Below are 14,421 nucleotides of genomic sequence, written 5' to 3' on the forward strand. Positions count from 1 at the left end.
TTTCTTCAGAGCTCAGTTGGTTCTTCACCAAAGGGCTATCTAGTTTATCCCATTTTCCGATGCCTGGAGCCCAAATTTGCCCAAAGCGGCTCAGATTTTGCACCGAGGAAAGCCAAAGTCTGAGACACGTATAAGTGATGGAAATGGAGCCACTTCTCCTCATTCTACATGATTCATTCCAGGTTTTGCCAGTGCTGGAAAGGGGAAGCTGCACCTCTTCCTCACTGGATATCTTATTCAGCCCCTTGTGATATTTCACCAGGAATTGCCCACATGCTGTCAAGCATAATATTAGGCACCTTGAGCAGAAACTTGTTCCCTGCTTTTTCACCTCCTTGAAAGCTGGGATTCTTCCAGGTGCTGAATTTTCACACCATCTTGAATTATGCTCCATTTGAATGAATTCAACCTTTTCCAAGACCAGCTGTGAAGCAGGGTTTAATCTGGTGCTCTGAAGGCTCAGGTGACAATAACTTAGGGTGGCAATAAGGATTAAATCCTGCTTCGTCACATCCTCCTAAGATCAAATAGGCTGCAATCCTATGAATGCTTGATTACTCCTGGTGGAACTTACTTGTGTGTAAACATGTGTAGGATTGCTTTGTTAGATGCCACAGGTAGACTCCCTCTCTCCCCCCCGACTTGTTTTTCTGCTATAGTAAATAAAGCCACTAAAAGTAGTTATTAACCAGAGACTTTTAAAAAAATAATACCAGACTGCTCATTCTGTCATCTGCAGCGAACATGGAAAAACAGGCTACTAGCCTCTGAGCTAGAGATGTGAAGGCCTGGGGTGTGGGGGAATGAAAAACTGGGAAAGGGGGAACCATTTCGCCACACTTTTTTTTTAAGGAAAGGGGGGGAACTGAGGGAAATTGGAGGGGGGATACCCTGGGATTCCCTCCCAATGCTTTCACTTTCCCTCAAGCTTTCACAGCTCTTCTCTTACCAACTTCCCTTCTACCAGGTGGGCTGGTGGAGAAGGGGAGGAAGAGATGGGTTGGGGGGGGCTTCTGCTCCTCTTCTATGGCCAGAATGGGATCCAAGTGGGGCAGGAACTTCCTATCACCCTCTGCTTGCCCACTTGCTTCCTTGCTCGCCTCCAGGGAGTTCCATGACACCCACGGCAGGAGGTTAAACACAGACCCGGATTTCAGCTTCCTATTTTCCTTCTGCATTCCGGCGCATCACACACCCAAATGTTTTGGGTGTGTTTTTTAATTAAAAGCAGCCTCCAGAAGCCATAATTCTGAGAGGAGGAGGAGAGGCAGTGAATGTATGATTGGGGGGGGGCAATAGTAGTGTTTAACTCTTTCCCTACCACCCTTTTTAAAATGCATTGTTTTCTGCGACTGCTCCCCTTGCCCTTTTACAGGATTCCTAAAGGGTGCTTAGCAGGTTGTTGCTGTTGGGGGGGGGGTCAAAGCTGGGGGCTTCATTGCATGTATTTTTAAAAATGGATTTATATCCTACTTTTTTCAAAAACAACAACAACAACACAAAGCTTCATGGCAGCTGAGAATCAAATCTGATAAACCAATAAATTACATACAGTAAAAAGATAAAACCATGCAATAAAATGGCATGGTAGAAAGAAAGCAAATCTGGCAGCAGGGAGCGGAATAGATAAAATCAAATGATTGGCGATTAAAACCAAGCCGGTACAGAAATGGAGTAATGGGAGGGGGCTTGGCAGGGAAAGGGTTAAGCAGCCATCCAGGATGGCATCTGTGCAGTTGGGTGGGCTAGTAGAATCCAGCAGAGAGGGGCTCCATTTCTGACCCCTTCTTATATCTTTTAATTTGTGCCAGTGTGACAGCAGTGCTTGTCTTTCCCCCACAGACAATGCAGATCTGGGCGATCCTTCAGATACCTCACGGACAGGCTCCCCCAAGCCTGTGGACTCGCTCCTCTCCACAGAGTGGGCTACCATGAAGAGGAAGGAAGAGGCCACTGTAAGTGGGGGCGGGTGGGGACAGAAGCACCCCAAAATCTCCAAGCAATGAAGCCTGGGATCAGAGCAGATAAATCAACCGTTAAAGCCTGTTTCTGGTGGAGGAAACAGTGGTCTTACGGAACGTGACCTAGCTGGCTAAAACCTTCGGAGAGAGGGCCAGCAGGATGGGCTGCTGGGTTTCCCCCTCCAAATATTTGTGGGGTGTAGTAAGAGGGAAAGTTGGGGCTTGGGGAGTAGCAGGACATGTCTGGATTGGCTCTTTGACACTCTTGTGAAAAAGCCCCCAACACTCCTGTTTCTCATGAGGAGTGCCCCGCCAGACCCGCTACAGGTACGGGGTTGAAAGTTGCAATTGAGGGGAAGGGGTCTGGAGTTAACCCAATATGTTGGCATCTTCAGATAACTACACCTTTTCTCTTTCTTTCTTTCTTTCTCTGGTGACTTCTCCCACCTCTTCTTGACCCCTCCTCCCTTGCAGAGGCTGCTGTGTCATGGGTTGCCTCCCACTCCAAAAGTCCACGTAAGTCCTCTTCACTGGGCAGGGAAGGGTGGTACATGCATCAGCAAACTGGGACCAGGAGAGTGGGGTGGGGCAGGGGGTTCACAGCCAAGGAATTTTGTAGGTCTCAGTATAGGAGCCCTGGAAATGGGTCTCCAGCTCCCCTCTCCAGCTTTCTGTGTCTTCTCGTTTCCAAGATGGGGGCCTGTTTCTCCAAAGTCTTCAACGGCTGTCCGCTGAAAATCAACTCATCTACGACGTGGATCCACCCAGAAACACGAGGTAGAACCCACACATGTTTCCTGTGGAACCTTGGCACCAGTGATTGGCAGCTGGTGATCTGACCTCCCCCTCTTCTTCCCCACCGTAGATCTCTACCTAGTGGTGGGAGCCGAAGAAGGCATCTACACACTCAATCTCCATGAGCTCCATGAGGACACGATGGAAAAGGTGAGGATCCTGGAGAGGGAGGAGCTGGGGTGGAGGGTTCTCAGCACCATGGGAAGCAGGGTGGATCCTTGTTTCCACACATCCCATGGGACCAAGTTTGGGCCTGCCCACCTGTCTTATCACCTGACATTAAAATGATGCCAAATTACCCAGTTAGAAATTGAGCAGCACCAGTAAAAAAAGCACACCTCTGCTCAGCACCAATGCTCAGTGGAAGGCATTGGTCAAGGGGCTGCTGGCTGAGGCAACATGGATGCGTGGCCTTGGCTGCAGTGGTGCTGTCCGTGGTCCTGAACTGCAGTTGTCTTGATCTCCCTCCAAAGGGCCAAGAGCTACCTTCCCTCTGCCCTTTCCAGGCATGACCCATGCTTCACAGCTTTGTTTCCAAATGCTCTTATTTTTGCTCCAGAGCTTCCCCCACAAAAAACCTGCTCTTTACTGCTGAGTTGGAGCAAACAGCAATCCATGGAAAACCCAAATTGCTGTTTGTTGTGGTTCAGGTTTAAAGAGCTGGTTTTCGTGAGGAAAGCTCTGGGGTGAAAGAAAGAGAACTCGGACAAGGAGCTTCAGAATGTGGAGTGGCAGGTCTGGGGCAAAGCTAAGCCCTCACTTGACCCTTGCCCTGCCTGCCAGGAGAACTAGGAACTTCTGGCCTCTCCTTGCTTAGGCCTTTACCATGACCACCACCAGAGGTGGACATCCCCCGTGGATCGCAACAGGAAGGGCAGGTGGGTGGGTGCGTTTGGTGGCGGTCAACTCAGGAGGCCCTTTCATTCATCGCTCAGAGATGCCCACGAGAGTGTCTGTCAAGATGCTGAGGTTTCTTATCCCTACAGGCTCTTTTCTTACGATCATTGAAATTTTTTATTGTTTTTGGGTGGCTCCTTTAAAATATCTATATATATAAACACTATTCAATCTTCATTAAGTTCCTTGTATCTAACTTGGACACACTTGTTTCATGCCACGAAAATGCAGAGATGGCCCAACAAGTGACTGATCTCTCTCTCGCCACTTCTCCCTCTCTCTCTTGCTTTGTGCCATTCATCCCGCCCCCCCACCCCCCGCCTGCTCCCCTCCCCCAGCTCCTTCCACACAGGTGCTCTTGGCTCTACTGTATGAACAATGTGCTACTGACCTTAGCTGGTGAGTGTCCAGAGACAGAGCTAGAACCACCCCCCTCATTTCCCCTCTTTTTGCCTTGCCCATAGGTATCGGGGTTGATTCAAGGGGACTGGGGGGTGAGCTTCACACGTTGGGTTTAGAGGGGCAATCGGGTGCGTGGCTATAGGATTGAAGAGTCCAGAAGGTCTCTGAATATAAAAAAGGGCACCTGCTTAAACTTCCATTTTGCTCCGGCAAATGATCCTCCCGATTTTCCCGCTTCTGCCTTTGCAGGGAAGTCCTCCCAGCTCTCTTCCCACAACCTTGTGGGTCTCTTTGAGCAGCGGCGCCAGCTGCAGAAGCGGCAGGTCCCCCTCTCCATCGCCACCAACCGGCTGACAGAGCGGATCATCCCCAGGTGGGGAGAGGCGGGGAGGGAGGGACCCCCCTGCCCCCTGCCCCCTGCCCCACTTCAAAGAGAGGAGAGTAGTAAATTCTCTTCTCCCCGCCCCCCCATATCCGATCCAAGTGTTGGAAGTATGGCTGATTTCTCCAAGCTGCTTCCCAGGGAGCTTCTTGCGACTGGAACTGAAGCTGGGAAGGGTTGGCTGTGGGGTCCCGGGAAAGATGTTGGGCAGGCAGAGGACCCATGGGAGCAAGGAGCTGTGCAGAGCCCCAGATCTCCACCCTGTGGTTTCTGGATGCCCCTGGGCTTAAGAGGCATTCCTAAGCCAGCCTATGTGATGCCCAAGAAGAGGACCCTCCCTGGTGACTTCAGGTGACTCCCACCTGAAAGCCCCCCCCGAAGGGCCACAATCAGGCAATGCCAGTGGTATTGAGGCTGGTGGACCCAGTGGGTTTGATTTCCTATAAAAGCAGCTTTCTGAGTTCCCGCTTAATAATTCCTTTATTGGGCCTCATGAGGACTGGAGTCTTACTTCATTTTGTAGGGGAAGGACTATAGCTCTGTATTAGAGTTCCTGCTTTGCAAACAGAAGACGGTCCCCCGCTCAGTCTCAGACAGACTTTTCAGTTAAGGACGGACTTGGCGGGGAGGACCCTCTCCTCCTTGCCTCTGACCTGGTGAAGTTCTCCCCCCACCACACACACACCCAGGCCTAAAGCTGTTCCTTTCTCTTGACAGGAAGTTTGCCCTCTCAGCCAAGATAGCTGACACCAAAGGATGCTTGAAGTGCCGTATAGGTGAGTTTCCTGGAGAGGGGCAGGCCTGTTGGGAAATGACAGTTGGTGGCTGTGTGAGGGAAAGAGGAGTTTTGGGGACGTGGAGGGTGGAGATGAGGGAGAGAGATGAAAGTATAACTTACAGTTTTTATTCTATTTATAGCCCATCTTTCCTCCAAGGAGCTCATGAAGTCATATGAATAATAATAATAATAATAATAATAATAATAATAATAATAATAATAATAATTTATTATGTATTTCCCAGCCACTCTGGGCGGCTTCCAACAGAATATTAAAATACAATAGTCTGTTAAACATTAAAAGCTTCCCTAAACAGGGCTGCCTTCAGATGTCTTCTAAAAGTCTGGTAGTTGTTTTTCTCTTTGACATCTGGTGGGAGGGCGTTCCACAGGGTGGGTGCCACTACCGAGAAGGCCCTCTGTCTGGTTCCCTATAACTTGGCTTCTCGCAGTGAGGGAACCGCCAGAAGGCCCTCGCGCTGGACCTCAGTGTAATTTTCTTCCTCCCTGTTCTGCCCTCACAACAACCCCGTGATGTTTAGTGGAGAATTGGATATTCAAAATTTGACTGATATTTGGGTCACACCAGTATTCCCCACCCCAAAGCCAAAAAGGGAGCAGCTTTTAAACTCTGGTCTTATTTCATGGACAAAGGGAGGGGAGGGTGGAAGTGTGTGACAGTTTGTATATGTTTAAAAAATGACCTGGCCAATACAAATGAAAACCAACTTGCACCCACATGGTGGAGGCGAGGTTTTAGCCCTGTATTATGCCAGCCTCCTGGAGTGTTGTGCTTTTTTGAGAAAGGCAGTTGGGTGGAATTGGAGTAAGCCATGCTGAAAGGGGGAAGTGGGTGATTAATGGCTTCCTCATCCATTGGAAAAAGAAAACGGGGTGACTCTTGTGGGTGTGCGGAATTTGATGAGAAATGATGAGGAAATAGTAATCAATGCCTCCCCCAGAAGCCCTTTAGCAGTCAAATTTGCAGCTTTCCCCACCACTCACTTGCATTTCCCTAAAAAACAAGCCCAGTAAAAAGCCCAAGACCATATGTGAGTGAAATTTGGCTAAATTATGCCCTGGAGGATTTGTGGGATGTTGTGCCTTCCAGATTCAGAGCAGCATTGTTGCAGGCCCAGCAACAGTTACATGCAACCAGCTGCAATTTTGCAGCCTTTTGGAGCCTGCGTGAACATGGAGAGCCCTTCACACAACATGTTAAACCGGAAGGCTTTTGTTTGCTGAACTTAATAACGCAAGTGGAGTAGTGTTTTAGCGCAAATTAAAATGCAGCTGTTTTATTTTGAAAGATAAACACAATGCTAAAATGGCACTGCCCATGTGCCCAAGTGTAGAGGGCATGACAACAGGCTCAACCCACAACATGGTACAGCAACTTCCTTGCCCGCCGCCTAGTCTCTGAGCTGCTCAGCTGCACCATGCTCTGCCGCATTTCTTCTTGAAAGGACAGAGAATTGCACTCTGAATTAGTTTTTCTCAAGAGACAGGGAGAGGCGCCATGAGAAGCAAACCCCTTTTCTGCTGTCAGCTGCTGCTGGGCAGGAGGCCTTGACTGAAGAGGCAGCAGGAGGCTCTTCTGGGGGCAGGGGGGAGTTTGGGGAGGTTGACACCTCCCCCCGGTTCTTCTGTATTTCAGTGCGAAATCCTTACTCTGGTAGTACCTTCCTCTGCGCTGCACTCCCCTCTAGCCTGGCCCTCCTGCAGTGGTACGAGCCTTTGCAGAAGTTCATGCTGCTGAAGGTAAGTGGGTGCAGGGCCAGGAATGGGGGTGCAGGGTGGGAGGAGGGACCCTGGCATTCCAAAAAGCACCTGAGAGAGCAGGCAGGGGGGGCATGGTTGGGCAGTGTCAGACCTGGTTCCTGCATCCTCTCTCTCTTCTCCAGCATGTCTCTGTGGCGCTGCCCGTCCCCCTGACCCTCTTTGAGCTGCTGGTTGTGGAGACGGAGGAATACCCACAAGTGTGCTTGGGAGTCACTGGCACCGACCAGCCAGGGGCGGAGCTGCATTTCAGCACCCTTTCCCTCAGCACTGGCCTCAGCACCTCAAGCCCTTCAGGTAAGAGAGAGGGAAACTGGTATGGAGTCAGGGAGAGGTGGGGCACAGCCCCTTTAAGAGCTGCTGCTTAGTACTGTTAGCCATCCCCCTCTGCTCCCCTTTTGAGGGAACCCACAGGAGGGCAGATGGCTCCTGGGCTCAATCCTGCTTGTGGGTTTCCCATTACAGTCATACCTCAGGTTACAGATGCTTCAGGTTGCGTTTTTTGGGTTACGGACCACCGAAACCCGGAAGTACCGGAACAGGTTACTTCCGGGTTTTGGTGGTTGCACATGCGCCGAATCGCAACCTGCGCAGATGCGGGTTGTGAATGCTGTGCGTTGCGAACGTGCATCCCGCACGGATCACGTTCGCAACCCAAGCATCCACTGTACAGGCGTCTGGTTAGCTGCTGTTAGAACAGGATGCTAGACTTAGATGGGGCCCCCATTGGCCGGATCCTACAGGACTCTTCTTACATATTTTTTTTTCTTAAGGAAGGGCGAAGGACAAAAACCAGGTGTGCAGGAATAAATAAACACATAATAAAATAAAATAATCTCTGCCACAGATGTGCCCATAGGCCTGAGTGGTTTGTTGTTACAATGGACCCAACCCCAAATGTTGGAGGCTATCCTGGCTCCTCTATCGGGACTGATCCTGTTTAAGGTTCCAGCCACTAAGGTTCCAGGGCAGTTCCCTTCAAGGAGAAGATGTTGGAGTCTCAAGCATGCCTAATACCCGCTCAACCCCAACTTTTCCATTTCTAACATACATTCAGCATTTAATGGCTCCTGGAAACCATTGACTACACTCAGGGCTGTATAGGGTTTGCCCCCTCTGGGCTTTTAAAAAGTTATTTTGTACTTCTGCATACCCCTCAGTGTTCATCCGAGCATGGTGACCCTGTTGGCACCTGCCCAGCTAAGTTTGCGAGTAGAATTTTTTTTGGTGTTGAATAAAATTACGTTTTTAATCTTGACTTTCCACTAAAGCGCTCAGGGCAGCAGACATGGTTCCCCTTCCAACCTCACAACAACCCTGTGAGGTGGGTTAGGCTGAGAGATGACGACAGGCCCAGGATCACCCAGGATGCATGTGAAGAGTTCAGTTCTGTGGGGCAGATTTGACAATGGGTGGTCAAAGGCAAAGTAACCAGACGGCAGCTGGCTGGACTGGTGCCAGAGATTGCATTGCCTTGCAGCTGCCAAGGCCCATGGCTCAGGAGGTGACCCAGCTGCCAGCCAAAGCTGCCATATAAAGAGAATCTTCCATCTGGCTCAGAATTGCCTGCAGTGACTAGCAGGAGCTGTCCAAGGTTTTAGGCCCTACAAGGAGATGCCAGCGGGGACTGAGCCTTGGGAGCGTCTGCATGCAAAGCAGATACTCTGCTGCTGAGCTGGCCCTCTCCCTAAAAATAAAATAAGATTCTAGTCCTCATGCTTCTGAACAAGGGACTGAACTGAATAGGAACGCAGTCTGTGTTTATTATGGGGGATTACTGATTTAAAAGTAAGGATTTGTGGGCTGACAAAGTGAAGAGTAACTCTTCTTGACATTAGGGAATATGTTATAGTTAAGCAAAAGTCTAACAGGAACCAGAAATGAACAGCGGATGGGTAATGAAGAGGAAGAAAATTGAAGGGGAAAAGAAATCAAAGATTAAATGCTAAAGTATCGTTTTTGAAATGGAATTTGGAAACATATTTAATATTGAGCAGCTAACGAGTGTGGGAAGTGAACCATCAAGATGGCAGGGTGGAAAGTCACTTTTAAATTTGTACTGAATTTGAATTAATGTGATGTTAAATTCATTAAAATTTTTGAAAAGCAATAAGAAATAATTGGCAAAAAAAAAGGAACGTAGGAAACCGCCTTATGCTGAGTCAGATCCATTGCTCCACTTGGCTCAGTACTGACTGCACGGACTAGCAGTGGCTCTTCATGGTTTCATGCAGGGGACATTCCCTGTCCTGTAAGGTCACCGGGGACTGAGCCTGAGGTAGTCTGCATGCCAACCACCTCCTCTTTTCCCACTGACATCTCGCCCCTCTTCCTCCTCCCATTCCTTTGAGTGTGGCCCCCAGCTTCCCCCGCCCCTGCTGCCAGGGCCAGCCCTAGACTAGCCTCCCATGCCTCTCTCCTTGCAGGTCGGCCCTTGGTCATGGCCAGCCACGTGACGCAGATGGACCGAGACACTGTCCTGGTGTGTTTTGAGCGTAAGTCTTTCCCCAGTTTGACCTGCTCCCTTGGCCTTGGTCTCCCCGCGGTCTGCCTGCTCCTCCCCTCGCTTGCCTCTTTGCCCTTTGGCCAACGCTGCCCCTCCTTCTCTCGTTCCCTCAGGTTGTGTGAGGGTGGTGAACCTCCACGGCGCCCCTCAGGGAGCCCTTCCTCCAGAACTCACGTTCCACTTCCCTATCGAGACCATTGGTAGGTGAGGGTACCTGGGCGGGGTGTGTCAGGTGGGGTTTGAGGCCTCGCAAATGGGTCGTGGATCATCGAGTACTTTCCCTCTGGCAGTACAGTAATACCTCATGTTACGCTTGCTTTAGGTTGAGCGTTTTCAGGTTGCGTCCCGCAGCGACCCGGAAGTACCGGAAAGGGTTACTTCTGGGTTTCACCGCTCGCGCATGCGCAGACATGCAAAATGACGTCACACGCATGCACAGAAGTGGCGAATCGCAACCCGCGCACGTGCAGATGTGTGTTGCGTTCCTTTCAGGTTGTGAATGGGCCTCCGGAACGAGTCCCGTTTGCAACCAGAGGTACCACTGTATCGGATTTGGGAGGTGGGGTTCCTTATTCCTGAGTTAAGAGGCTCTTGCTGTGACAGCCAACCTCTGAGGGGGGGCCTGTTTTCTCACTTGTGGTCTCCCCATTCTTGCAGTGTGCCTTCAGGACAGTGTCCTGGCCTTCTGGAAACACGGCATGCAAGGCCGAAGCCTGGAATCCAGTGAGGTGAGTCCGGCCAGCCTGGGGCAGAGGGGCCTGTGGGCATCGAACCACCAGCCTGACAACAGGACCATCAGAGAAAACACGAGTTAAGCTCTGTTGGGCGGTGGGGGTGGTGAGGTGCTATTTTTCCTGGACTGTGTGCCTTGTCTGTGACATTTGACGTACAGAGGATAGCTCAGTTGGAAGAGCATCAGACTCTTGATCTCAGGGTTGTGGGTTTGAGCCCCACATTGGACCAAAGATTCCTGCATTGCAGGGGTTGCACTAGATGATCCTTGTGGTCCCTTCCAATTCTACAATTCTATGTATACCCTGTTGGAAACACGCCCGGGAAGGCCGCCAACTTCCCAAGACTCCAGGGCATCTCTCTGGTGGTCCTCCCTGGCTGTAAATTACCCTCAGTCCAGAGAGACCGGTGATAAGCGACTCCTCCCTCCTGAGAGGAGCACGCTCGTCTTCTGGCATGTCATTGCAGAAGAAAGAGTCAATCGTAGTTCTAAAACTACTTTATTTTACAGTCTATATGTACAGAGAATCCATCAGCATGTCTGTGCTCTTTGAGCACCAGTACAGAACAGCAACACTTTCAGAAGTGAAACTAACTTCCAACAGTACTCCAACTCAGACTTCCTGTCTCACGCTCTCTCAGACACTCACATGATGCATACAAAACACATTACAACAGTACCACTCGCTGGAGCAGCTCCGATAGATAAAAATCCTAACATACCTACCCATTCAGGAGGGTCCTTAGCTCAGTGGCAGAGCATTTCCTTTGCATGCAACACATCCCAGGTCAAACCCTGGAATGCTGCCAGTGTGGGACCAGACTGAGCTAAATGGATTAACAGTCTGACTCAGTATAAAGCATCTTCCTATCTCTGACCTCCATTTCACTCTCCTTTCATGGTTTAAGTGGTGGCTTCCTGCTGTGTGGCTTAGTGGTTTGTTGGACTAGAGATGGGCAGGCCTGGGTTCAAATCCTCACTCGGCCATGATACCCACTTGGATGGCTTTGAGTTCTCATAGGAGGTGGTTGTGAGGATAAAGTGGTGGGTTGGGGATTATGTGCAGCAACCCTGAGCTCCTTGGAAGATGGGTGGGATATAAATACAGTTACTTTTAATCATCATCATTAATAGAGTAGTAAATGTGAGGTAATTAATAGGAGCAGTGGGTTAATTCTTTTTTCCTTTTTTAAGAAGTTAAAGGGTATTATGGATTTGATCAATGTGGCATCTGACATGGGGATTTCCCACTCAGCTGTACCTTCCTTCTGTAACAGGTGACGCAGGAGGTGACGGATGAGTCCAGAGTGTTCCGGGTCTTGGGAGCTCACAGGTGAGGAAATGCCTCTGAGGAGGAAACCTCAACATTTCTCCATTTCCCACCTTCCTGTGGCCATGTCACATGGAATTCAGTGTCCCCTCCGATCCACATACGTTGCTTTTGGGCTGAGTGGGTGTGTTCACAAGCCACACCAAACTGCAATCCGGTGCTCTGTAGAGGAGCTGGAATAGCCTTTCTCCACCTCTCCCTTCCTCCTTCTGGTGCAGCCAGGACTCCAGCAGAGTTTAGTTTTGCAGCCTCCTGTTGTTCTGTTTGAACCGCAGGTTGTGGTTGGAAACGAGCTCTGGTTTCGTCAAACAACGCATGGTTGGACATTGTCTTGGCTTGTTTTGACCACGGCTGGCGTTTGCTTTTATCCGTAATCTCTGGTTCAAATGGAATGACAAGCCAGGATTTTGCAAAAAGGCAGACTCAGTTCTGCTGGAGTCCTCCTCATCCTCCTGTTCACTGCAGAGGAGGGAGGAAAGGAGGCTGTGGAGCAGGGAAGCCCAATACTCAGAGATGCATGGTAAGGGCATTTCCCTGTTCGGCATGGTGGTTGTTATATATTTATTTATAAACCACCTTTTCCATGACAGGAAGCTTAACAAATAAAAGAACAGCTAAAACCAGCTAGTGTTGCAAGCAAACGGGCCAGTTTCTCGACTGGAGTGCACTGAAAGCTTTCCTTCCTCCCTGTGATTTTAAAAATATTTTTTTAATTTCTATCCCACCTTCCCTCTCAAAGAGCAGCAAAGTCCCTGCCCATTCCCGGGGTACTTCTTGCCATCGCCCTGGCTGTGCCTGTGGGCTGCTGTGCCAGCCCTTCCGTTGCCTGCCTAGCACATGCCTGTACATGGGCTGTGCTGCTCATTCTTCTTGCCTCCATTCTCTCCTCCCTGCCAGAGACATCATCCTGGAGAGCACCCCTACAGACAACCCCACGGCGCAGAGCAACCTCTACATCCTGACCGGTCACGAGAGCAGCTACTGACGACCTCCTTCCAAAGCCTCCAGCCTCTGGGAGGTGGTCAGCTCAGCCTTGTGGGGATACACTATTGTTGGAGACACAGGGCTGCAAGCCATGCCTGCTGATGGCAGAGATGATTGCCAGCATGTGTGTGTGGCAAAGACGGGTTGGAAATCAGAAGAGCCCCCATTCTGCTGCCGCATACACTGGACGCAACCTCGGTTTGGCTCCGGAAATGCTCTTCGCCCGTCGTCCTCGTCTTCCTGAGAACCTGCTGTGCACAAGGATGGGAGGAGCTCTTTCCTCCTGACTTGGGCCAGCAACTCCTGAGAAACTTTTGCAATAATTTGACCACTAGCCATTTGGAAGAATTTGCAATCTTTCCTGGCTGACACCTTGTGCCTGCTTGAATGCTCCCCTCCTTCCCTTTAGGAGTTGCGCTCCCGTGATGCTGCGGAGGGGTGCCAAAATCTGCTGCCGTGTGAAGACAATCGTTTGTTGGGTGGGGGAGCGCACCCCCCTTCCCTTAGCACTTGAGCTTTAATTTAAAGGTCTTTCAGGGCACTTTGAGATTCTGGCCTGTCCCCATTGACTGGGGGGGTCGGGCAACATTTGTTTTGTGGCTGGACAGCTGAGTGGACAGATGCTGAAGATGGGCAGGGCTGAGTGATGATGATGAAAGAGGTGGGGTGTATATGGGGTTTGGCGTGTGTGTGTGTGTGTGTGTGTGTGTGTGTGTGGTTGGGTGTCATGCTTGTTAATTGACTAGGTAGGGAGAGTAACTGCCTCCCTGCATGGATGTTTGTTATTTTGGGTGAGACAGTGGTGGCTTAGGTGGCACCTGAGCTCATCGCCCAACAGAGCCTCTCAGGTGCTCCAGGTCAGTTCTGACCATCACTGTAATTAATCCCCATGGAGGACTGTGAAAGGGGCTGTGGAATCTCTAGTGGAATCAGCACCTTTGCAAAAAACTACAGTTCCCAGGGGCCTTTAGAGAGAATGCAATGCAAGCCAGTTTTGAGAAAGTTTACACTATTGGGAGGGGGGGGGAGCCAAACCAGACAGTATTATAAATGTCTGCTTCTTGCATTGCTTGATAGCCTGTTTTTTTATAGGGGGTGTAATCAAACAAATTAAATGCAAACTTGCATGTCATGTTATGTGGGGTGTCTTTCGTCCAGCATGTCATGGCCTTACCTATAGTTGCTATCTGGAATGCAAGGAGGAGGAGGCCTGAATCTTTCCCCCAAGAACCACAGCCCTGATGAAAATGGTCCCCAGCCACTTCTTGGGGGAATAGCAGCTTCTCTCGCAGGGTAAATAGCTGCCTGCAGGATGGTGTGGCAGAAGGGCTGGGGGAAAGGATCCTAATCCTCAGCTGTTCACTTTAAAGTGCAGTCACACATTTAATGTACTGTCTGGGGTTTTGGCCTTCTTTTAGTAGCATGGATGTTCACTCTGAGGCAGGTGGTGAAGCCCCAGCTGGGCCACGTCTTGTGGGTGTCCTGCCCTGGCGGTAGGTTGGCTGAATGACTACTGAGTGCTGCTGCTGTGGTCCTCCTGCCAGGCATGCTGATTCAGCTTGCCTTGGCAGCAGAGGAAGGCTGCACGAGTCACTTCAAGGGAGGTTTGTGTGTGTTTTGGGGGCCCTTCTTTGCTGCCTTTGAAGCCCAGAAGAGACTCCCCATCGGAATCACAACTGTGGACCATCAGGGCTGACCGCAACTCCGCTTTAACTTGGATGCCAAGAACTTTCCTTCCCAGGATGCCAATATCTCTGTGGTTTTTAATTGCTAAAGCTGGAATTTATTGTCTGAGAACAGAGGGGAGAAAACCCAAACTTGAAAAGAAAATTGCTATTTAATGTAAGGGTTTGATATTAAAATGTGGTATTTTA

General features: G+C 50.1%; 1 protein-coding gene across 3 annotated transcripts in view; it reads left to right on the forward strand.

The window, feature by feature from the left end:
* Positions 1 to 14,421, forward strand: part of MAP4K2 (mitogen-activated protein kinase kinase kinase kinase 2) — a 38,881-nt gene extending 24,460 nt beyond the window's left edge. For 2 of the 3 annotated variants that reach the window (XM_053368376.1, XM_053368377.1), the window contains 14 exons: positions 1,843 to 1,955; positions 2,436 to 2,477; positions 2,654 to 2,738; positions 2,827 to 2,906; positions 3,992 to 4,052; positions 4,305 to 4,428; positions 5,155 to 5,213; positions 6,873 to 6,976; positions 7,120 to 7,291; positions 9,421 to 9,489; positions 9,614 to 9,700; positions 10,158 to 10,228; positions 11,511 to 11,566; positions 12,461 to 14,421. In XM_053368376.1, coding sequence (XP_053224351.1) covers positions 1,843 to 1,955; positions 2,436 to 2,477; positions 2,654 to 2,738; positions 2,827 to 2,906; positions 3,992 to 4,052; positions 4,305 to 4,428; positions 5,155 to 5,213; positions 6,873 to 6,976; positions 7,120 to 7,291; positions 9,421 to 9,489; positions 9,614 to 9,700; positions 10,158 to 10,228; positions 11,511 to 11,566; positions 12,461 to 12,548 — 1,211 coding nt within the window. In that variant the 3' untranslated portion in view covers positions 12,549 to 14,421. The remainder of the gene's footprint in view (positions 1 to 1,842; positions 1,956 to 2,435; positions 2,478 to 2,653; positions 2,739 to 2,826; positions 2,907 to 3,991; positions 4,053 to 4,304; positions 4,429 to 5,154; positions 5,214 to 6,872; positions 6,977 to 7,119; positions 7,292 to 9,420; positions 9,490 to 9,613; positions 9,701 to 10,157; positions 10,229 to 11,510; positions 11,567 to 12,460) is intronic. The other variant, XM_053368378.1, reaches the window with a different exon arrangement.

This window comes from Podarcis raffonei, chromosome 16 (assembly GCF_027172205.1).
Source record: "Podarcis raffonei isolate rPodRaf1 chromosome 16, rPodRaf1.pri, whole genome shotgun sequence".
NCBI classification, from domain to species: Eukaryota; Metazoa; Chordata; class Lepidosauria; order Squamata; family Lacertidae; genus Podarcis; species Podarcis raffonei.